General features: G+C 40.2%; 1 protein-coding gene across 1 annotated transcript in view; it reads right to left on the bottom strand.

The window, feature by feature from the left end:
• Positions 1-1,408: 1,408 nt before the first annotated feature.
• smarcd1 (SWI/SNF related, matrix associated, actin dependent regulator of chromatin, subfamily d, member 1) overlaps positions 1,409-22,858 on the bottom strand; it is a 37,545-nt gene continuing 16,095 nt past the window's right edge. Inside the window, exons 5-13 of the mRNA XM_052009602.1 lie at positions 20,708-20,830; positions 19,961-20,077; positions 19,007-19,108; positions 17,660-17,821; positions 13,145-13,242; positions 12,085-12,220; positions 11,519-11,641; positions 6,838-6,939; positions 1,409-4,465 (exon numbers count right to left, since the gene is read on the bottom strand). Of these exons, the coding sequence (XP_051865562.1) occupies positions 4,412-4,465; positions 6,838-6,939; positions 11,519-11,641; positions 12,085-12,220; positions 13,145-13,242; positions 17,660-17,821; positions 19,007-19,108; positions 19,961-20,077; positions 20,708-20,830 (1,017 nt within the window). The 3' untranslated portion in view covers positions 1,409-4,411. The remainder of the gene's footprint in view (positions 4,466-6,837; positions 6,940-11,518; positions 11,642-12,084; positions 12,221-13,144; positions 13,243-17,659; positions 17,822-19,006; positions 19,109-19,960; positions 20,078-20,707; positions 20,831-22,858) is intronic.

Below are 22,858 nucleotides of genomic sequence, written 5' to 3'. Positions count from 1 at the left end.
CATTAGTAAATCGGCTAAGACGGTCATTCAAACTCATTACTATTCAGTCTTGTATGCTAATTTTACAGATTCCACAGTATAGTGTGGCAATAAAAGAGCATTGCAACATAATTATAAAACTCAGAGCAACTTTTATCTGTGAGGTGACCACAGAGTTGAAGTTATTTTGCTTACATCATCAAGTTTGACTTTATGATTACAATAGCATCTAAGTGGAGGGCCTCACTGATCCACTGAACAACAATCCATTGCCAAACATTAGAAAAATTGCAGAAAATCGTTCAAGGTTTTAAACACCTTAAGGCTGCCCCAGTAGGAAAAAAGGCTTGAGACAAAATAATCGGGCATCTTTGTCTGAACCCAATGAACACTTCCCTGCAGGACTTTGAACATAACCATTCAAGTCCTGAAAGGCACAAAATCATCAGAGCATCAAAATATCCATAGCATTTCTGGTTACTAATTGGTCATTACTTTGCGTGCTAAGGATGAGCAACTTGAGAATTAAAGGCTTAGCTTTGTACTTTGGAAACGTACTATCACAGACAAGTTTTCCCACAAGCGCAGCAATTTTCTTGGAAACCAGTAAGAATCAAAATTAAGTCATACCTGATGATTTTTATTTGCAATCAAACTACCAGATTCAATTTGAGATGCCACCAGTAAGCTTACTAACTTTGTGGATACTGAAAGCTCAGAGCGTGTGGACAGTGAAAGGATTTGGTGGTATATAAAAGGACTTGATTTCTAAGACCTCTTAATGCACATCAAAATTCAAGTACACTGAAAAATTTCATAATTTCCTATTAATTTGCAAGTTTGAGGTCACTACTGCCCAAATTGTGTTTTGTACCACAGTAATGGGAAACAAACCTGTTTTGTGTAGCAGGTTACAAATGCCTCATTTATTACACTCATTTTTATTGGCCTCATATGCAAAGAGCCCACTGCATGGTGGTTGTCTTGCTTGGCTAGAATACACCAACAGGATTTACTGAGGTCATTAAATACAGAAGGAAACAAATCGCCAATTCGATTCACTTCTGTCAGATCAGGTTGCTTCTTTGAGCTATACACAAAGTGTACTTAACACGCAGTTCGGTGGCTGCTGATTGGACAACGGTGTCAAACTTCTACTGAAATAGTCCACTGACATTGGAACTGGGTATAATTTTCGATAACCTGCCACTTTCTTAGTGCAGCAGATGATCACTGCACTTAATGCAAACTGTTTCAAATCTGAAGCTGTGGGTTAATCAGGTCCTTTTTTGGTATTTAAAATAAATCAAATTTAAATCGCCATACATAGAACAAAATTGCAAACGTGCCTTAAGATGTTACAGGAGAGGCACTCCTCCCTCAGCACTAAATGCAAATGGTTGCTGCAAGTAAACCAGACAATGATATTCTGTGTTGAAGGTTTTATTAAAACTGAGTGACACATACAAGCATAGAGTACAAAAATGGTCCCTCAAAATGTTACTCAATAAAAATACAGCTTTTTGCAGCATAACTGCAGAGGTTCAACTGCTTCTATTTGTGACTACTCCCATCCTAACCACAGTCATACCACACGTGGAAAGAGGACGCAAGAGTTTGAAATCAAATTACTTTCATTTTGTTTCTTCAACATTTGAAGAGGTAGCTGACTGGAATAAAACAGACCCAACAACACCTAGTGATACAGATCAGACTTATGCCATCAAACACACAGCGCCTACTTCAAACATCCATCTAAGTGGCTTCAGCTTAAGTATCTAATAGCAGCATAACCAAGGGAAAACCATTCAATATCATTGGAAACATAACTGAGTTATTTTCAGCTGCAATTCCCAGCTGGTCAGTTACTAAAGTCAATTGTTATTGCTTTCTATCCAATGACAATTTAGAAGATCTGCCCTCTCCAACCCTTTCAAATGCTTCAAGTTATGATTTCATGGATGTTGGCATGGGTCCCCCACCTTCTCAAATCAATTACTCAGCAGCAAGCCTAGATACGGAACACTGAAGCGGTACTCAATGAAGAGCCAAGCAGTGACTGGGCAGTGACTCTGGCTAATTCTTTCCCTTTCTTCCCACCCCGGGAACATTGAGGCCAAACGTGGGACACCAAATCCTGTCCCAGCTGAAAAATGAACAAACCAGCTAGTGAACTTGGGACTTTGTTGTTCAAGCACAACTTAGTGATCATACGATAGGGTGCAGTAATTCAGTGAGCTCCCAAGGATGACTGCACCCCATCCACCCCATCTGGGAGATTTATTTCAGATCGTTCATTTTCTTCAAAGAGAAAATGTTAACCTTTGATTATAGATTTAAAGAGGGAGAAATTCTAAGGGTACAAGAAAGTATTGCTTGGACTTTTCAGTTTACAGTGCAGAAATAAAGCATCAGCATGACAACAGCCCCTGCTGAACCTGCTGTCACCCCAACACCAAGGGGACAACTCTGTCCTCTTCTGACTCAGGGTACAAATCATACATTTATGGAAAAAAAATGACTTTTTTTGGCCTGCTTTCAGCCACTGATCACAGGCACTGTGCAACCTCCCAACAGCTTGCCCAGCTGGTCACCACTGAAAACCTGGGTGCTGAATGTCAGAGGGTACTTGAACAGTGCCTTATTGAGTGAATGGGGCACTATAAATTGATTAAAAAAAAGGTCTTAAAGCGAAACACGTGCCTTTGTTTAAACTATGGGAATTTGCATAATTTACTCTCCCATGGTGGATACTTGCTTTTTTCATACACGTAAGAGATCGGCATGAACTCCTTCCAAACTGAATAGTAGTGCCAAGTTCCAATGGGCTTCTATCAAGAAATATTTCAAGTCCTCAGAATTAAACTTGATGAAAAAAACATTTACATGCAAGAGGGTTCACACATAAGCTGCTGCAACGTTAGGGAATGGTCGGGATCGTGTATCAGTTTATCACTCCTTCACTTTTTAAAAACTAATTAACCTTTAAATCGCTACAAAATATTGACTCCTATGAAGATTTAGTCCAACTGTTGCAGTTTGTACAACTGGACTGGATTTCACTTACATGTTCACAGAGGTAAGAGGTTACATTGCAAGGACAAAACTTGAGTGACTGTCTTGTGCCTTGAAAAGTTTAAAGTGTGTCGCGGAAAGTTCCCAAACAAAAAAATTGTGCTGCAGTTATTACCGTCACCTTTCAGTAGAATTGTACTGAGCTCTATTAAGACTAATACACAGTACAAGGGTGAAGTTAAGGGTACAAAACACACCAACCTTCATGTTAAAGTATTAAACAATACACAAACAAGGGAACATACATAATAACTTCATCAATGCATCAGACAAAGTAACTATAGTCAGCCGGACACCTTTCAATTAGAATTGTACAAACAGTTTTTTGTCTAAAGCCAGACAAAATTATCCCTTCATTTCTGGCCTTGAAACTTCTGATAGGAGTCAAGAACAACAAAGTAAAATACATAACATACATAGAATACATTCAACCCAGTATATAAAGCAGCACTGGAGTGATTTTTAAAGTCATTCACTAATCTGAAGAAAAACTCATTTTAACGTGTAACTTGTTACTTGTCAAAAACTAACGAGATGATTTTCAAAGCAGAGAAAGGGAAACCAGAAAACTTGTATGCAAATTAGAATTAGCCTTTGAAAGCAATAAGACAGAATCAATTGTAAATAGTGAGATTAATAAATTTATATTACTTGCAAGCTAGCTTTTTTTAAAAAGGATTTTTTAAACAAAAAGAATTAAACGCTGCAACCTAACATGGCCCCCAACAGTTGGCAAGTGACATAGCTTAGCTCTAACGTGAAGGGGCAAAGAGGCACTGACCTGCCTTCAGGCAGGTACCAATACTGCTGCAAAAATCACCACTGATTTTCAGAAACACTCCATTGTTAAAAGCAGCATGTGTTTTTTTTTTGGGGGTGGGTGTTAAGTAGCTGGAATCACAGTCTGTCAATGAAATACTTGCTACTTTCAACACAAAGCCTCTTGGGTAAGAAAAATACAGCAAAAGCAAATATAGCGTTAATTATCTGATCTAGTATGCTAATATATCACTATTAGTAGTAGTACTAGGTCATTTAAATAGAATTTTATGTAGTTACTGAGGTCAACCAATTGTGGCTTATATTTCCCCAAATATGGATATAATAAGCTAACATTACTTTCTAATCCTATGCTTTTTATAAAGGGAACATGTCAGTTCTAATAAACGGTAGCAAAGAACACTTCAGGAGTACAAGGACTATGTGGTGATTTATTTTGTGCAAGTGATGCATGTAGTTTTACAGTTTGTACACTGTAACAGAAATCTTTGTGCACGTATAAAACTGCGTTCAACCTTGAACCCAGACATCTCATGTCAACCCGTTGCCACACATGGGATGAGGCCACAGAGATCTTTTATGTATTGCGGATGCCAAGGGCTTGTTCAAGCTCCTGTCTCCTTTGCTGCACCTAAAATGGGAGAGAAGGGAGAGAAAGGTTGCTAATCCAGCTTTAGGAATAAGGCATTGCAAAAGAAAGAACACACAATGCTGTGACTTTTCACATCTCCCACCAAGCAGGAAACACTATGCTGCTATGGTTACAATGCCTCCCTGGAATGACTGCCGGGTGAACAGAGTGATACCAAGTTTAGCCCATTTAAAGAATACATAGGACTCCAAATGACAGTGACAGAGCAAACAGGGAAAGGCATGAAATGGCAGCCTGGCCAAAAAGGAACCCAAGTGTCAGCAGCTCTTCATTGCTGTTCGGCGAGGAGGAGCTAGGAGTTTCTTGGCCCCTCAATCAACCTACTTTCTTCAGGCCCAGAGCTAATGTAGCCCAGAGAAAAGTGGGAGGGGATAAAGAAGAAATGGAGGGACACAGCCTGGTTACTGCCAGCCTTTTCTGGAGTAAAACACCAATAAAAAAGCTGATGCTGAAAATCTGAAATTAAAACAGAAAATGCTGGAAACACTCAGCAGATTAGGCAGCATCTGTGGAGAGAGAAATAATGTTTCAGAGAATTGACCTTTCACCAGAACTGAACAATGATAGATCATTGACTTGAAACATTAGACCTGTTTCTCTCTGTGATGTCTGACCTGCTTATTTTTCCAAGGATTTTCTGCTTACATTTTTCTTTCAGAAGTGAATTCAGAAAGGGGCAAAGGTTGGTATATGGAGTCAGGCCACAAATCACCTATGATCTCACTGAATAGTAGATCAGGTTTGAGGGCTAAGTGGGCTCCTGCTCCAATGAATTTTCAGCCACAGCCCTACGTCCTGACATCAAAATGTACCAACTTCCCTGGGGACAGGGATTGGGTGCGACCAGACAAGGGAAAAATCGACATCGCTCCAGTAAGAACCTGCACAAAGACGTCACTTGTTTAAATGCTGTATCATACCAGAATTCATGTGCCATATTAGTTAAGTCATAACTAACACAGCACAATTGTTTAAAATAGCTGGCAATTCAACTAGTACACAATCAGGTTGAACAGGCTGCCCACAAGGCATCGATGGCTCACAGGTTAGAGAATAAATGGTGTATTTTTCTTTTTAAAAAAAAATCTCTCTAAGCATTCGACTTTATTTACAGCCTGTTATGGAGAGGCTGGGTTCTGTTTTCCCTTTAAAAAGTTGATTGAAAAGAGAGAACAGTGTGGAACATGGTCAATGCACTTATCAATCAAAAAACTAGTCTCTGGAAAAAGCAATGTACTTTAAAGGCCACGGCTGTTGCAGAAAAGAGCAAGGAAAACTAAAAAAAAATAAATGAATGGACAGGGCAATAAATCTTAGATTTATGACATTAAAGCAAACAGCCATTTCTGTTCATCTGCCCCCATTACTAAGTCCCTTTTCAGACCAATATCTTAAGCTTCAAACACCATGCTTAAGTATTAACTTGGCTCAATTGGTATCACTCATGCCTGAGGCAGAAGATCATGGTTCTAAGCACCTCTTCCATGGCTTAACCACAATCTAAACTGACAATTTAACACAATACTGAGTAGTGGACAGGATGCTAAACTGAGAGCCTCAAATTGAGTCCTCCTGTTGTCCTGGTCAACAATAAATGCTTGCCTTGATAGTGATGTCCAGAAAAATGAACAGACAAAAAAAATTCATCTCTCAAAACAGCCCCTTATCATTTGCAAATTCGTGGCTCTGGTGGCCATATTTGCATATTTAACAAGTGAATGCTTAACAATTGTCTGTGAAGCATTTTGAAGTATGCTGAAATCATGAAGAGTTTGCTTTGATTCCTCCCCACACACTGTAGATAAAGAGAATGTTTGAATGACAGAATATTGTGTTTCAGATGTGTCAGGGAAGTAAATGTAGACTTAAAGGACTTCACAATTTAATAACAATTGCTGGAGGCCACACAAGAAAGCCAGCATAGTTACATAAAAGGAAAGTGAACCAACAGTCCGGGCTTGGTCAAGTCCACGTGCTGTATATTTGTCAGTGAGTGCCTGAAGCAGACTTGCCCTCTTCTACAAGAGAAAATGCTTCAATGGTACTATTGTACTTTGGAACCACTCATCCCGCCTCCCCATTTCTGGACACGAGCTGGAATGCCCATTTGATTCAACATGGGCAATTTTGTGCTGCAGTTCTACACTGATGGCAGTGAGGCTGTCCATGACTTTAAACATGCATGGAGACTTCAGAAAACAGATGGAGAGCAGATGCCCACCTCATCAAAACAAGGGTTCAAGGTGAATTGGAAACATTCTAACTCAATAGTGCCACAACAAGTTCTGTTACACAAATAAACTGGAACAAAGATCTCCCTCAATGATGGCTTGGTCTTATTATATTCTTACCTTAGAATAGAAGTATCTGCAGACAGCCTCTTGAGCCCAGGGCTGGAAGTAGAACTCTGCTCTGCGCTCTTCCTCTGGGTTTCCTACCACATCAGTCATAGACTACAACACAAAATATCAAAAGTGACTGGAACAGACAGGTGCAAAATAAAAATAAATGGTGTCGAAGGTTCCCAAGATTCTACTAGAGTAGGTCAAGTTCACTTGCTATCAAAATGGCAGGGGTTGAAAGGCTCATCGGCTATTGCACTTTGCATTTCATTAGCGCATTACAGAAAAACAGCATCGGAGAGGCAGATGAAAGGTACTTTCCTAGTACTTCATGCTGTAGAACAAGGCAAATGTTGCAACTATTGCAAGGTAACGTGGCTGCAAAAAGTGAAGCATAGGTTTAAATTTGATTTGGGGAGGAATGAAGAAAGCATGGGAGCACGTGAGGGGAAATACATGTTTGATATTCAAAGGAAGCCAGGTTATGATTAATTGCCATAAGATTACATACGTAGGACTATAGAATCAGGATTAGGCCATTCAATCCCCACAGCCTGCCCCACCATTCAATTAGATTATGGCTGATTTGTACCATAAGCAAAGGTTTCTACTCTTTCCTATTACAAAATCTAAAACCTCAGCGCATTTCACACTTCATTGCTTGCATAAGAAATCCATAAAAGCCAAGGGCTTGCTCCTGCTATTTTTTTCCTGAATGCTGGGCTGGTTTACAGGCAGTTAACTACATGATGCTTCGCAAAATAAATTTGCTTGCAGGGTGTGGTCCAACCATTGTTTTTACATTGCTACGGACTGGTCGAGCATTAAAAATCAACCACATAACGTGGGACTGAGGCATGTGTACACTGGGGAAGGTGGAGGTTTTTCCTCCCCTCAAGGCACAAAGTGAAGTGGTTAGATGTTCAAAATAATGCTGCAGCTTGCTTTCGTGCTTCTCCTCCTCAACCACCCACCCCATTTACCAGCCAAAAAGCAGGTGAGGTTGTGCTTTAACCACAATAATCTCCGAATTCAGGACATCAGAGTTGCTAATACAGACTGTATTTTCTACCACAACCTCTTTTCTGCCAGGCATATCTCCACTGTTAGTGCAGACTACTAAGAAAATCCCCGTAATATCAAATGGGGCAGGGTTGATGTACAGCAGCCAGGTCTCAGCATTGTAGAAGTGATTCTGCAATGGAATGCTTCACTTTGACCACAATGCTGCTGACAATTGCTGTGAAATGTGAGTTTACCCTGTATGAAAATGTCGGTGGCAAATATGAGCAGCCAGCTGTCAGGTGTCATAGGACACCATTTTATTCTGGCCACAGAAAGTATTGGAGCTCAGCTACTCACATAAGCCACCAATGTATTTCGGATAACCAAACAGAATTAAATATTCAGTTTAAATGTTTGGCTCATCCAATGCATTACAAAACCACTATGTATAGTATATACAACGTACATACAGATAAAAAGAACGTGAACAACGAGCAATTCATCACGACGTCAAACAGGAAAACATGCAGTTGCAACCAACTAATACCTAAGTACCCAAATACAGTGTGTATTTGGCAAGAATGGAGATAGAAGTGCCCAGCTGAATAGTCAATAAGGAAAAAATAATCATGACCATAAGTACCCTTGATACGCAACAGCAATTGTTAGAACAATACTGCTACTGACCACACCAATTCAAGGTTCAGTTTACTGCAGCTCTGCACACCTAGATTCCAACAAAATGAAATATGTTCTCATTTTATTGGAACAAAGTCCACTTGTACATCATTAAACGTTTGTTTTGGGAAAGCTACAATAACAGGAATGTGTTGTCGGCAGAATCACAGTACGATCTGAAAATGGGCAAAATAGAATCAGCGAGATTTGCCGGAGAGACCAAATCAGGGTGTAAAGCAAACAAAGAAAATCAAAGAGCACAGGGACGAGGCTAATGTGTAACCAATGCAGCTCAAGGTAGGTAAACGTAGTTAAGAATTTGGGGAAAATAAATAAAACTTAAGTTCTCAATAAAGACCAAGGGATGCAGATATGTAGAACTTTAAAATTGGGATCCTGGATTTTATAGGCAAGGCCACAGAATACTAAAGGCTCAACAAATCTAGTGATGAAAAACCTGTCGATTAGAGTGTTGTGAGCAGTTTCACAGAAAGGATGCAAGCAGCATAGAAAGGGTAGAAGAGAAGGGGATGAGGGGAAATATACTGGGTGAGAGACTTGGGAAAACTTGGGAATGATCATTGAAGAAAAGGCTAAATAGAAGTGATCAAAAATTTTTTAAAGGGTTTCAGGAGGTAAAAAAAAATAAAAGGTTATTTTCTTTGGGTGCAGTGGAGCATAAACTTAGGATTAGTCAAGTATGAATGGGGAAGTTAAAAAGAACAATTTTCACATGGAGGGGTTTAGAATGTGCAATATATTACTGCAACTGGAAGACCACGCAGAGTCAATCACTGTAGCTAATGCAGAATAGGCTAGAGGAAAATTATTTAACATACAAGGAAAAGAACAGGGTTAACAACAGCTTGGAGCTGGCACAGGCAATTGTATGAAATAGCCTTCTTTAGAGCTGAATTTCTATAACAGAAATCCCTTTGAATGTCCTATTGCTTTAAGCATTATGCAGAACCGAGATTTTCCATGGAAACAAATGCCTGCTGGTATTTGAGGCTCTGTGAAGCACATTACCAAGGGAAAGCTAGATATGCTGCTGACAGTCTACAGGTAAGTTCCACAGCAACCTGGAGTGTTGTAGAATCCTGCCTCAATGTTTCTATTTGAATTACTTGAGCACCCTTGGTGTATATCACTCTCACCAGATTTACAGCTAAGCCTCTGGCTGTGAAAACATGCACCCTTCGCTTACAGTCACAGTCAAACAGTGTGTAAAGAAAGCATTATTCTGCGCCTCAGTGACCTCAGGACATCCCAAAGTGCTTTATGGCCCAATTAGTTTACTTTTGAAATACAACTACTGCTGCAACATAAGAAAATGCGACAGCCAATTTGCGCACAGCAAGATTCCAAACAGCAATGAAAAAAATGAAATTGTTTCTTTTTGAAAGAAAGGGACAAATATTAGCCAAGAAAGCTCTGCTGCTTTTCTTGTCAGTAATATTGGTGGGCAAATGTTTTATCCATTCATAAAACGTTCTCCTGGCTAAAACAAAGGCTTGATATAATGCAAGAAAAAAAATCTTGTGAAGGAGAGTTTAATGTCTAGACCAGGGTATGCAGCTGGAATTTTGTGCCTACTTTGAAGCTGTACATGGTTTCTTTGTTATTAAAGCTTCTTGCATCCACATGCATAATAGAAATCATTCATACAAATGCACCATTTTAATTGCACCCAGTTGCTAGTGGTGGGGCTGGGTGGGTGGAGATTTGGCTTGTAATTGAGTAGGTGCAACAACACCAAAACACGACCACACGGGCAGCCTCCACCACAAATATGGCCTTAGGAATACAGTGGGGAAACCAAGAAATGACAGGCTAACATTGCTGCTGAACTAACACAGGAATATCATTTGCAAGGATTAGGCATTTTCTGCCAATATTGTCAACTGTAAGTGTTATATCGTCAAAGGGGTTGAAAAGAGGTCAGGACCAGTTTGTTCATTGATCATGGAAAGAGCAAGCTTGGTGGATTGAATGACATTTTCCCATTCTACACTCCCCATACTTATACAGCAATAAACATCAGATACAACAATGAGCAACAATCTGGCTGCACAAAGTTAAAATAACACCCAACTGTTTTTCTTAAATTAAAAAGGCAATCGAGAATCATTGTTCAGTACGGCAGTGCAAAGTAAGGTAACGTAACATGATTCCTACAGAACCCATTCAGTTCGTCAGCAGTTGAAGAGTTTGACTTCAGTCTTGCTTCCTTAAGTAGTTATCACCACTAAGTCAATAACATGGATAAACCCAGCATGATCCGGTAGAGAGGGCAGCATTGTAAAACAAATTACTAAGTTGATGCCATAACCAATTAACAACAGCAGGCTGATGGCCAAGTGATGGAGATCAGCACCACAAAATCACAAGCATTAGCCTCTGCCCTTTAATCTAGAAAGACACAAAGGCACTGTATTCCTTAAATGTAACTAGCTCAGGTGCTATTCAAAGGAGCATGCATTAACCCATTTGCCCTTACTAATTCACGAACCCAAGTGGCACATCCAATAGAAGTGTAAAGACACACACAGGAATATACTTAATCACCAACACCTTTCACCAGAACAGACGGGTTTTATGTGCCTTTCTACACAAGGCTTACTCTCGCTCTGTACCCCAACATTGTGCATACTTAATTATGCTTCTTACATACAGGTCTAACACTATGCAATTGTATGTTTTTTTATAATAATGGAAAATAACAACCCAAAACCTTAACTAATTCAACAATTCACTACAAACAGCTCAGATAGGGAATACAATGTATTGGATCAAAAATATTCAGGTGCCACCAGGTACTTTTAAAAATTCACTTCCACACAATAAATTGTAAGAAATAAGGAACTTTTAATACTGCTCACTGAAACTTGAAAGTACGTTCTCATGTTTAACAAATTATTTTCTCACATGAATACAGTGCGAAGTGTCTTTAAAATGTCCAGCCTAAAAAGGAACTTAACATGGATACAGCTGGTAAAATACGTACCTTCAGGTCACGGCACTGTGACTGCAGCCAGTCATTGATAAAGCCCTGCGGATCTCTGGCAAAACTCAGCATGAACTCTCTCTGTGTCTTGAGCTGGTTAATGGTCTCTATTGTTTCGTGAATCTGCGAGAGTCAAACACCAAGATTATTCAGTTTAAATATGGAACAGAAATCTACCCTCTCTGGCTAAGATGCCATTTTGTCACTGACACTGAAAATACACCATTTATCTAGTCCATGGGAGTTATTCAGATAATCCCTTTAGTTTAATAATTCAAACAACAGACCACTATTTCCTCGATCAAATCTCAATTTTTATTTTTTTTCCCTCCTCAGTGCTGTGTAATTTTTAAAGCATACAAACACAAATCTTACAGAAATATTCAAGAACCTACAACCTCCAGACTCTGTACTACAAATATTTAAGAGTTTAATAATGGCCATCTGACAAGGGTAAAGCACAGTGAGAAACTTTAGATTTAAGGCTCTGCACTGGATTTCTTCTGCATTAGCTGTTTGCCCAGAACAACAAATGTACCCTTAAGTTAGAACATTCCAGGCCTAACCTTATTATCAAGAGCAGCAATCTCCTGCTGGCTAGCAGTAGATAGGAGAAAGGAATTCATCTGAGTCTTCAATGTGTCATCCACCTCTACATCAATATCATAACAAGCAGTCTTCTTCTGATCATTTGGGTCCACACTGAAACATTGAATGGATAGGATTATACGAGGACAAGAGCATGCAGTTAAGCGACAGCTAAATTGGGTCAAATCGAGCAGACTGATCAGAGTTTGATCCAAAAGAAACTGACAGCTGTTTGGGCCTCATCTGGCACACCCATGGAAAAAGCTAATAGCAGGCAAGAGCTTGTTATTTATTTTTAATTTATTCACAGGATTATATATTTGAATTGATTTTAATACTACTTTTAATAATTGTTTACAAATGTACAACTGTAATTACAACCAGTTGCCAGTGGTGGGGCTGGGGAAAATTCTGAGTGGGATGGACAGGGTGGACACAGAGAGTTTGTTTCCCCTAATGGAGGCATCCACAATTAAGGGGCATAGTTTCAGTACAAGGGTCGCCCATTTAAGGCAAAAAAAAAAGTGAGGAGTTTCTTCTCACAGAGCGTTGTGAATCTACGAAATACTCTACCCCAGAGAGTTGCGAAGACGAAGTCATTGAATATATTGACAGATATTTAAAGTACAATTGAGTAAAGGGCTATGGGGAGAGAGTGGGAAGTGATACTGAAGCTACAACTGGATCAGCCATAATCTTATCAAACAGTGGAGTTGGCTTGAGGGACCGCATGCTTCTTGAGTTCTTACATAAAATTAGAATAATAAATCTGACACTTTACAAAGCTTAAAACCACCGAAAATACACCACAAACCAGAAACAGAACTCATCCAATGAACTCGAGTTAGGATCAAACAGATCACATTTACAATGCAGCCAATGAAAGGTTAGTGATCTGAAACTTTAACTGTTTCTCTCTCATGGCTTGACCTGCCAAGTACTTCCAAAATTTTGTGCATTTTTGTAAAAACTTTTACAAACTTAAAGTATATTAAATTTGAATTCGTGTACAAAAGGTTCAACGTCGGCAATACTCACCTGATAATATGGTTGATGATAATTGGCTCAGGGGGCATCAGCAGAGCGTGTAGTCTCTGAGGAATTTCTGAGAACTTCATTCGTTGACACTCAAAGATCTGAAATAAAAGAGGCACACTCAATATACGCAGGGTGCCATTTTCAAATGCGTACACTTTTCCAATTTGTCAAAACACTAAAATAAAATCCAAATTATGTGGATATACATATGGAGGAATTTAAGATAAAGGGATATGTGGGAGGAAGGGGTTAGATAGTCTTAGGAGTGGTTTGAAGGTCAGCACAACATGGTGGGCCGAAGGGCCTGTATTGTGCTGTATTGTTCTATGGTTCTAAATATCAATTGGAACTCTGGACAAAACATTGGCCCAGATTTTGAAGTATCAATGAAACTCCCAGTCTTCACTGTAACTGTTGGTGTAATTGACAGCAACATCAAGACTTCAGCACACGTAAGCACAGAAATCTGCAAGTTATTGTCAGGGGATTGCTTCTGGGTAAGCCAACCATGTTGATGCCTGGATTCCTTGTGAAGTTCAGTGCAAAAGTGCAAACTAACTGTAAATGTCCTATACTGTGTTCCAGATTCATGGAAGAGTCCTGTGCCAAGTGAAAAGAGGGCACAACCAGGCTTTTCCCCCTTGATTTAAATGGAACACATAGCTACGAAAGTTTTTGGTGTTCAATTTAAAAAGATTTTTGGTTAGGTCTTTGGTTCAAAATGATTCTTTAAAACCTTTCAAAAAATTTACTACAAATCTCACATAGACTTAACTCAGAATTTTTAATGGGGCGTTGAGAAGTTTGTACTGCTCATTTTGATTTTTTATTAAGTCTTTAAGTTAACCAAGTTCTCTGGCACTTTTTATTGTAAAGCTTTTAAATGCTTTTGAATGTCACTGAATGTCCTAATCATTCAGCGCATTTTAATGTTTTGACAGTTCTGTTCACTTTGGGGGCACAAACCAACTGAATATCAAAGCCTCTTTCTCCTTTTCGTAGGCTGGATTACTCTTCTCCTACCCCCAAAATTATCCTAAATGGGTCAAAAGACCTTTCACTGTGCAGGACCACCAAGGACTCCTACCAGTGGTCTCCATAAGTTCCCAACAGGAGGATAGCCAGAGATCAGGAGTCAATCAACAGTGCTCTCCACTGACCACAAAATCCATGCTCAAAGCTACCATACTCAACTACAATGTCTGATACAGTTATTTAAGTCTAGAGTCAGTCAGAAAGTCTTTTGCACTGTTCACATTTGAATTAGCACACAATCTGAACCCACTTTTAAAAGTAACTCATCTCATGGCCATATTACCTATGTAGAATGACCACATATTTGCCTACTTAACAGTCACAGTCTAAATGGTTTTTCATTATGCAGAGGCTGCAAATATTTCAATAACTTACATGTTATTTAATTGTATTCATTTTTATCCTCATCCAATGCCACAAGAAAGCAAAATCTTCCATTTGCTTTCCTAAAAGCCAGGACTAATAGCTTGTTTTTAATAGTTAAGTAGGTTTCTTTTTAAAATCATTCCAGCTTCAAAGAATCATTGCCAAATCAACTTAGTTTCCACATACACAGGAACACATGGTTAATCAACCTTAAAGGTCTGAGTACAAGCCACATCCGCATGCCTCCTCAACCATGCCCGTAAACCAAAACCGAACATTTGTGGTGCCAGTTTTAGTGAACCATTTTGGTGACAGGTTGAAATGTTAGTACTATGTCCATTTGAATTGTGAAATACTCTCCATGATGTTACTCGTTTTAGGCATCCAGAACTGTCTGGAAAGAGATTTTCATTTCCAGGAACCAAGGGTGAGGTACTGATGATGGGAAGCAGCAGAAAGAAACACTGACATACACTGATTTACTTGTAATGGTTGTTCCTATTGTCTATTTGTACCAATATATAGAAAGAGCCAAGCATTAGGAGTGCATCCTAAAAGGCACACATTTACTGTGTCTTGGTATCTAAAATTACGTATTTCTGACTAAATCAGTACCCTTCTTAAGACAAGTGGATTCAGAGAAGATTCCAACCCAAAGAACATTCCCAATCAGGTGTTTGGGAAGACAGCTAGTCTTTCCAGCTGTGATGCCAGGCACGGTATAGATTTGCATGGACATCTACAAAATGCAGGTGCCACCAACACAGAAGCCATCTCTCGTGTTGATCATTTAACATACCATCAAGTTTGTGGGTGGGTGGAAGAAGGGGTGATTCAGCTTCCACAAACACTGTGCAGCCAAATCCAACTGTTCTGTTGAACTGAGGGGTTGTTTTTGCAATCAGTGGCTGAAGTCACTCAAGCTGCAGCTTGCTGTACATGGCATTGATCAGAAATGCTATATTCACATAAACAATTGCAAGAAAGAAAATGTGTGCAGAAGTTCAAAATTAAACCTACATTAACCATCCCACACCAACAAAGTCAGTCAACGTTAGTATTGCAGCCTGCATAACTGCCAGCTGTCATCAGGGGATGAGGAGACTGGAATGCCATGACTAACAGGATGCAATACAAAGGAATGCAGAATGAAACACTCTGGAATCCAGTCTAGTAATATTTGCCCACAATTTGTGAAAGGGAAGCACCACTGCAGAGCAAAGGAGACACTCCACTTACCTCTAGCCTTCTTCCTAACAATTCTAACAAGAAGTTTCACCAGCCAGTAAAGGCAAAATGAACAAGTCAAAAGGAGATAGCCAAAAATTCAGTAAGAGGGGTGGGTTTTAAGGAGTGCAGTAAAAGAGGAGAGGAAGTAAAGGGAAAAAGGAGTTCAAGGGAATTCCAGAGCAAGGGACCAAGAACACTGAAGGCATGGATGCCAGTGCTGGAGGACAGGGGGAATGCACTAGAAAATATTAATCTATGAATTTCCTCTGAGCATTTTTGCAGCTCGTGTGTAAAGCAAATGCCAAGCAAATTAGTATTTGCAAACACTACATCTAAGAATACTGATCCAGCAAGTGGGAGCGACATCTCATACGTAAGAGTAGCTGAGGCCACGAGAGCAGTCATTTTATTAACTCTGGTCGTTGTTCACTTTAATACCTGCAATTTTCTAATCCTGATATAAATGGGTATCATTCAAGAAAATGTTTTGGAGCTATTGTTAAGTAGAGGTGCCCAGGTATTTTGTCCTGCATGGGTAATTGCTCTCCATACAAATCAATGAGAAGATAATATTTGGATAATTATTTGAGTACCTCCAAGATTATGATGGAAGACTACTACATTCTGGAGAAAGCTTGAATGAACATGACCCAAGATTTAATTGTAATTTCAGGTTCAGATAACTTTAGTATAAATATTAGCAAAACAGAACTAAGATTAAAGATTTCAATCATCCTGATATTGTATTAGAGATGCGGGAAAGCTTCTGTCAAACTCATTTTACATTGCAGCATTAGTAGGCAGACAACAATTACATCAAAAGGGAGGTATGCTAAACCATTGGAACAATCATCTCCATCTCTTGAAGGCACCTGGAAAGAAGATAAACTACAGGGTTGTAGGGAAAAGGGCCCAACCACTTTGGTCTCGCAGAGCTGACTGTTACAGTTCTTTGAACACCCACCTCCCAACACTACAATGCACACCTAGCAGCAACTTTGAAGGAAATGCAGACGATTAATGAACCACTCTTTTCCACCTTATTCCCGCAGTGAGCTAAGAACACAGAGATAAAAACACAACTTTGATCAATATTATAAAAACTGATTGACCTGCCGTTGTAACTTCTTTTTTCCCCCCAGCAGGTCCCATGCAAAGAGCAACAAACAAGAAGCTGGAGGAACTCAGCGGGTCAGGCAGCATCTGTGGAGCAAAGCGGACAGTTGACGTTTCGAGTAGAGACCCTTCAGCTGGATAGACCTGAAACGTTGACTGTCCAGTTCCCTCCACAGATGCTGCCTGACCTGTTGAGTTCCTCGAGCTTCTTGTGTGTTGCTCCAGATTCCAGCACCTGCAGTCTCGTGTCTCCAAAGGAGCAACAATGGGCTTTTGCAGTAGCATCACTCAGCACTGATTAAAAACAAAATTCTGTTTTTGTTCCATCTGGAAAATAATACTATGCTTTACTGCATGGGAATCTAAACTACAGCCAAGAGATAACAGATCACACAAGCTTAGACAACTGAGCTGCCAAACTTCTGCAGCCGATGGTGCTTATGACATACTTGCCAGTTTACCTTGCTTAAAATCGTGCACTTGGAGTACAGCATAATTTTTGGATGAATTTCAAATCAGAACACCAGAAATTCTTGATATTCATAGTTAGAGATACAAGGGAATTAATAGCACACACAAAGCAGCTCCCAAAGGCTAAAAGTCTTGGCTTCCCTGTACTATCAACTATAAATCAAAAGAACCGTCAAACCTTTCTTTCACAAACTAACACAGAGGCTGCATGCGATATCACTGATGTTTAAACACTATCTGGTCAATCCTGCTGATTCTATTTATTAGCATATCAGCACCTGGCACACCAATAATTACCTGTTGGAGGTATTTGTCACAGTTGATGAACTCTCGTTCATGAGAGTCCTGCAGCTTGTGGGTTTTAATGTACTGCCAGAGAGCTTGGATGATAACAGGGCGCGTCTGAGTGTGTATGCCCAGCAGTCGTGCCAATCGAGGATCCAGTTTAAACTGGGGTGGCTGTGAAGAAAAAATATAAATAAATCACTTTTCACAGGCAGCAAAGCCACTACCTATCAAGCATCTGATCAATTTTATATACAGGCTTCTAACAGTCTCTGTGTGCAGGATATTACAGTCTGAAGTTAATGCATTGCTGCCACCCTGAGGCTGTACTGAGACTGCATTTCAAGTCATTGTCACTGTCCAAAGATCTCAAACTTGTGTGTGACCCTATAAAAGGCAAGAAAGGTTCAGAACTGACCAGACAGTCAATTAATGTGATAATGCTCATTGAGATGTTCATTCTGAGGTAGCATACAACATCTCTCTGCTGCTTACTACCCAGAGTAGCCCTTTCAGCAAAGGGCACGATGATGAAATACTACAAGCAGAGGTTACCCAAACCCAGTTTACTGATTAATCTCTCTCTGTTCAACATTAGTGGTTTCACACTGCAGATTTTGGCCCTTTACTTGTGTTTCTCAACTTTAGAGATTATCTGGGAAAGGTGAAGTGATAATCAACGAGATAACAGAGCCCTGAATTTTGCCCAAAAGTCAACAAGGTTCGTTTGAAAGGGCTAACTGCAAACAAAGTACAATAATAAATTCTCTGAAGTATTCACAGATTTAGTGGTACCTGAAAATTCAGCAGGGGCATATCTATAAGCTATCATGATTCTTTCTGTCAACATGTCAAACTTTAATCAAACTCCAATTTTAGTTTGTTGCAAAGGTCCTTATTCATCCTGGCTTCATGGAGGCTGGTGCTTTCCCATGTCTTACCTGATTGGCCACTTATTCATGTGAGTTTAAACAATAAGCAGTAGCAGAATATTAGACTGAGAATATTAAACTAGCGCAGAGAGCCCAATCTTGTTTTCCCTTGCTGTCCACAAATGCACTGCTTCCAGCAGGAGTCAAGCAGGGGCAGCCCCCTGGCTATCTTATTTTCTTTGTACGAGTCAAGGACAGTGCACTATCAGCTCAGCTGGAATCCATTGAACTCAGCACAGATCAGAGGTCAAATCAAGAGCCCATATAACTGAGTCTATTTAATGCATTTAACCAACTGAGCTACTGGGCATTCCAAATGTAATTTATTTTAAACACATCGCAATTTACAGCTCTAGATAATTTAATATATCAAAAGGAAATATATTTGTGGACTTAGTACGTGTTCAGCTCAATTAATTTTGCTTACCTGGTAATCCAGCATCAGTAGGACTGTGCAACGCACATTCATATCTCCTGGTCTTTTCACTTGGAAACCATCAGTCTCTTGGGTTGTGGCTGTCCTGTGCCACTAAATGGAGTTAATGGAGTACAGTTACCATACTGTATACCCAAGAGCAACAGGTTCATTTAGCAACTACATCAGTAGGATTCTTCAGAGCTCAGCTGCATGTAGTCATGCTCTCACTCACAGCCCTTGCAAATGCATGAAGTGCATGTCCTACTTTAACCAAGAATAAGCTGTACTATTAGAATGTCAGAGTGTTTGAGCCCAATTAGTTTCACACTTGATGATTCAAGGTCTTGTGTCACCAATCAGTATTTAGTCTCACTTCTAGTCTGAAATGTCAGATTGATTTTTGAACTGAATCACACTCACTAGTTACAGTAAGTCATCCAATCAGAAGCCTTTCTTCAGTTAGTGCCCATTTAAGGAACCAGCAAACTGCAAGATGCACAAAGGAGCTCTTCCCAGTAGTACACATCAAGGCATAGCTTTAAGGTAAGAGGGGGAAAGTTTAAAGGAGATTTATGAAAGAAGTTTTTCTTGTTTTTGTTTTTAAACACAGAGAGAGGTAGTTGCCTGCAACGGGCTGCCAGGGGAAGTGGTGGAAGCAGATACGACGGTAACGTTTAAAAGGTATTTGGAAGGCACATGAACAGGCAGGGAATGGAGGGATATAAACCATGTGCAGGCAGATGGGATTAGTTAAAATCAGCATCGTCAACAGAGACATTGTGGGCTGATGGGCCTGTCAGCGTGCTGTACTGTAGTGTTGTATGTTCTACATCTGAGCAGAGGAGACCCACAATGATGTCATCTCAGAAGCTGCCATCACCATGTCACCAGTACACGTGAAACAAAGTTTAAAGGCAGTTGAACTGATCACTTAGAGTTCACGCATCGCTCCAGTATGCTTACCTCAACCAGATGATTGTCAGGTCCATAGAGATCTTTATCCAGCTCAATCACAAGGGATTTGAAGAATGAGGAAAACTTCCGCTTCTGTTTGGTAGCATCATACTTCGAAACAGCTGACTGCACATGCACAAAAAAAATTCATGAGCTGCCTGCAGTTTAATACAAAGCTACAGATGACTGAGTAAAATTGAAGATACCAACTACCTTGCAGTTTATCACTTTCCAGTGACCACTTTCTAACGTGAACCCAACACCTACCCACCAATTGTTCTCTCGCAGCCCATCGCACTAACATGCCTTTTGTGGCTGAGCACCAAACACCTTGTACCCAGCCTCTTGTTGGATTGCATCAAGGGATGTGAGAACAATCCAGGAATATATTTTTTTTAATTGCCTCCCAGTCCCACCATCATTATGCCTGGATTCTGTTTCATGCTGTCCTACAGCAGGTCAAGCTACAAGAAAAATATAGGAGAAATGGAGCACGCAACCCACCACTCCATGCTGATCGGTGCAGCCAAGTAAATTCATGATGACGTTTGTGAACAGAACCTAGCTGGCTTATTTATTATACTGTTGCTAAGGAAGGGAAAGAATGCTACATGAAGCAGAAAAACAAACACAGCCCTGCTCCAGGCAATGATGCAATTTTAGACGAGGTATTATCTTGGAAATTACATGAAAACTTAGTTTCAGATGACATATGTTAGGACAGGGTGGAGGCAGAAAGAGAAATACAGATCTTACATCCTCCAGAAGCCTTCCTTCTACCCGAAGCTCCCAGGATGCCACAGTTCCTTCACCATCTTCTGCATCCGGTTTTGCAGGGTTGAATGTATTTGAAATAAATATACGAAGCTTTCTTTTTTGCTGAAAAAACAATCGGGGATGTTAGTTTGAAGTACAGGTGCCCCACAATTTTACAAAGAGGTTATGCCCTGGAAAAATGTTGCTTTAAGCAGAAACTCAAATTGAAATTTTCCATTCATCTCAATGAAAAACTCTGGCTGCATTCAGAGCTCAAGAATTTCAATTAAAAACACCTAAACATTAAAAATACGTTAATACAGGTACCTGAAATAATAAGCATTTTATTAACAATTAAATCTTAAAATAACAGACATATTTACTATGTACCCATGTAAGGAACTCTCCAAATGAAACCTACAAGAAGTCACTTTCCCTCTCTTTCTCAGCTCTCGTTGACCGTCTCCCAAACCGAGCCTGCCGTGAAGCCCACAGGTCTCCCCCACCCTATTCTTTCTTCTTTATCATCACCTCAACTCTTTCACCCCAAACCTCAACTCTCTTAGGCAGCTACATCAAGTGGTTTGCAATCTTTGTTGACACAGCTAAGCAGTTGCGTGAATGCTCTTCACTGAACTGGGATTTCAATTGGTGTTTCTTGCTAACTTTAAACATTGCTCAGTTTAGCAGAAAAAGCCTCATAAATTGAGAACATATAACTTAAGTGTCACTTGTGTTATAGAAAAAATTTGTAAACAAAACATTCATAAATTTAGAGATAGCTGTACTTCTTTCCTTCAGTTGTACAGAACTATTACCCATGTATTGAGCAGTCTCCAGAACTACAAGGAATGCAAACAAGTAGTTTAGAAGCAGCACTTGATCTCTGCTCACTGGTGCCCAGTTTGGGTTTCGTCAGAACCTCACAGTTCCAGATTTCATCACTGCCTTATTTGGACCAATTCCAGAAGTGAGGCAAGAGTGACTGTCCTTGATATTGTGGCAGTATTTGACCAAGTGTAGCCTCAAGAAGCCCTGGTAAAACACTCCAGTGGTTGGGGGTCATATCTCACACAAAGGACAGTGGTTGTTGGAAGTCAACCATCCCAGCCTCAGGACATCACTGCAGGAGTTCCCCAGGGCAGTGTCCTCGGCCCTACCATCTTCAGCTACTTCATCAAATACCTCCCTTCTATCATACATGAGGTTTTCACTGATAACTGTACATTGTTCAATTCTATTCAAAACTCCTCCGCAGATGAAGCAGTGCATCCCTGCATACAACAAGACCTAGGTAACAAAATGGCAGATAACCTTCATGCCACAAAAGTGCTGAGTAATGACCAGCTCCAACAAGAGAGAATCCAATCACCTTACTTCGACATCCAATGGCATTAACTATTGCCAAATCCCCCAACCTCAACGTCTCGGGGATCTTAAATATTGACTAGAAACTCAACTGGACCAGCCAAGTAAATACAGTAGATACAAGAGCAGGTCAAAGGCCGAACACCCTGCAGCAAATGACTCATCTTTTGACACCATAAGGTCTTTCCAACATCTACAAGGCACACGTCAGGAGCATAATGGAATACTCTTCAATTCGGTGTATCTCCAACAAGACTCAAGAACCTCAACATCACCCACAATAAAGAAACCTGCTTGTTTGGCACCCCGTCTACCATCCTACACATTCACCCCCTTCTATCACTAGCAAACAGTAGTTAGTATACCGTCTACAAAATGCACTGCAGTTACTCATCCAGGCTACTCCAATAGTACCTCCCAAACCCACGACCACCACCACCAAAACAGACATAAACAGCAGGTCACGGGATCACCACCACCTCAGGTTTGCATCCCAGTCACACACCATCCTGACTTGGAAATATATCACCGGTCCTTCACTGTCACTGGGTCGAGATCCTGGAGCTCCCTCCCCAACAGCACTGTGGGAGCACCTTCACCAGAAGGACTGCAGTGGTTCAAGAGGGAAGCTCACCCCCTCCCTCTTAAGGGGCAATTCAAGATGGGTAATAAATGTTGGCCTTGCCAGTGAATCCCAGATCCAGAAAATTATTAAGTAATAAATAAAACTTCTCCTCAATGTTTAACTGACCCTAGCCTCAGGACAGAGAGGTCAAGAGGTCA

Source organism: Pristis pectinata, chromosome X (genome assembly GCF_009764475.1).
Source record: "Pristis pectinata isolate sPriPec2 chromosome X, sPriPec2.1.pri, whole genome shotgun sequence".
Taxonomy (NCBI): Eukaryota; Metazoa; Chordata; class Chondrichthyes; order Rhinopristiformes; family Pristidae; genus Pristis; species Pristis pectinata.
This window is presented reverse-complemented; position numbering and strand designations above follow the sequence as displayed.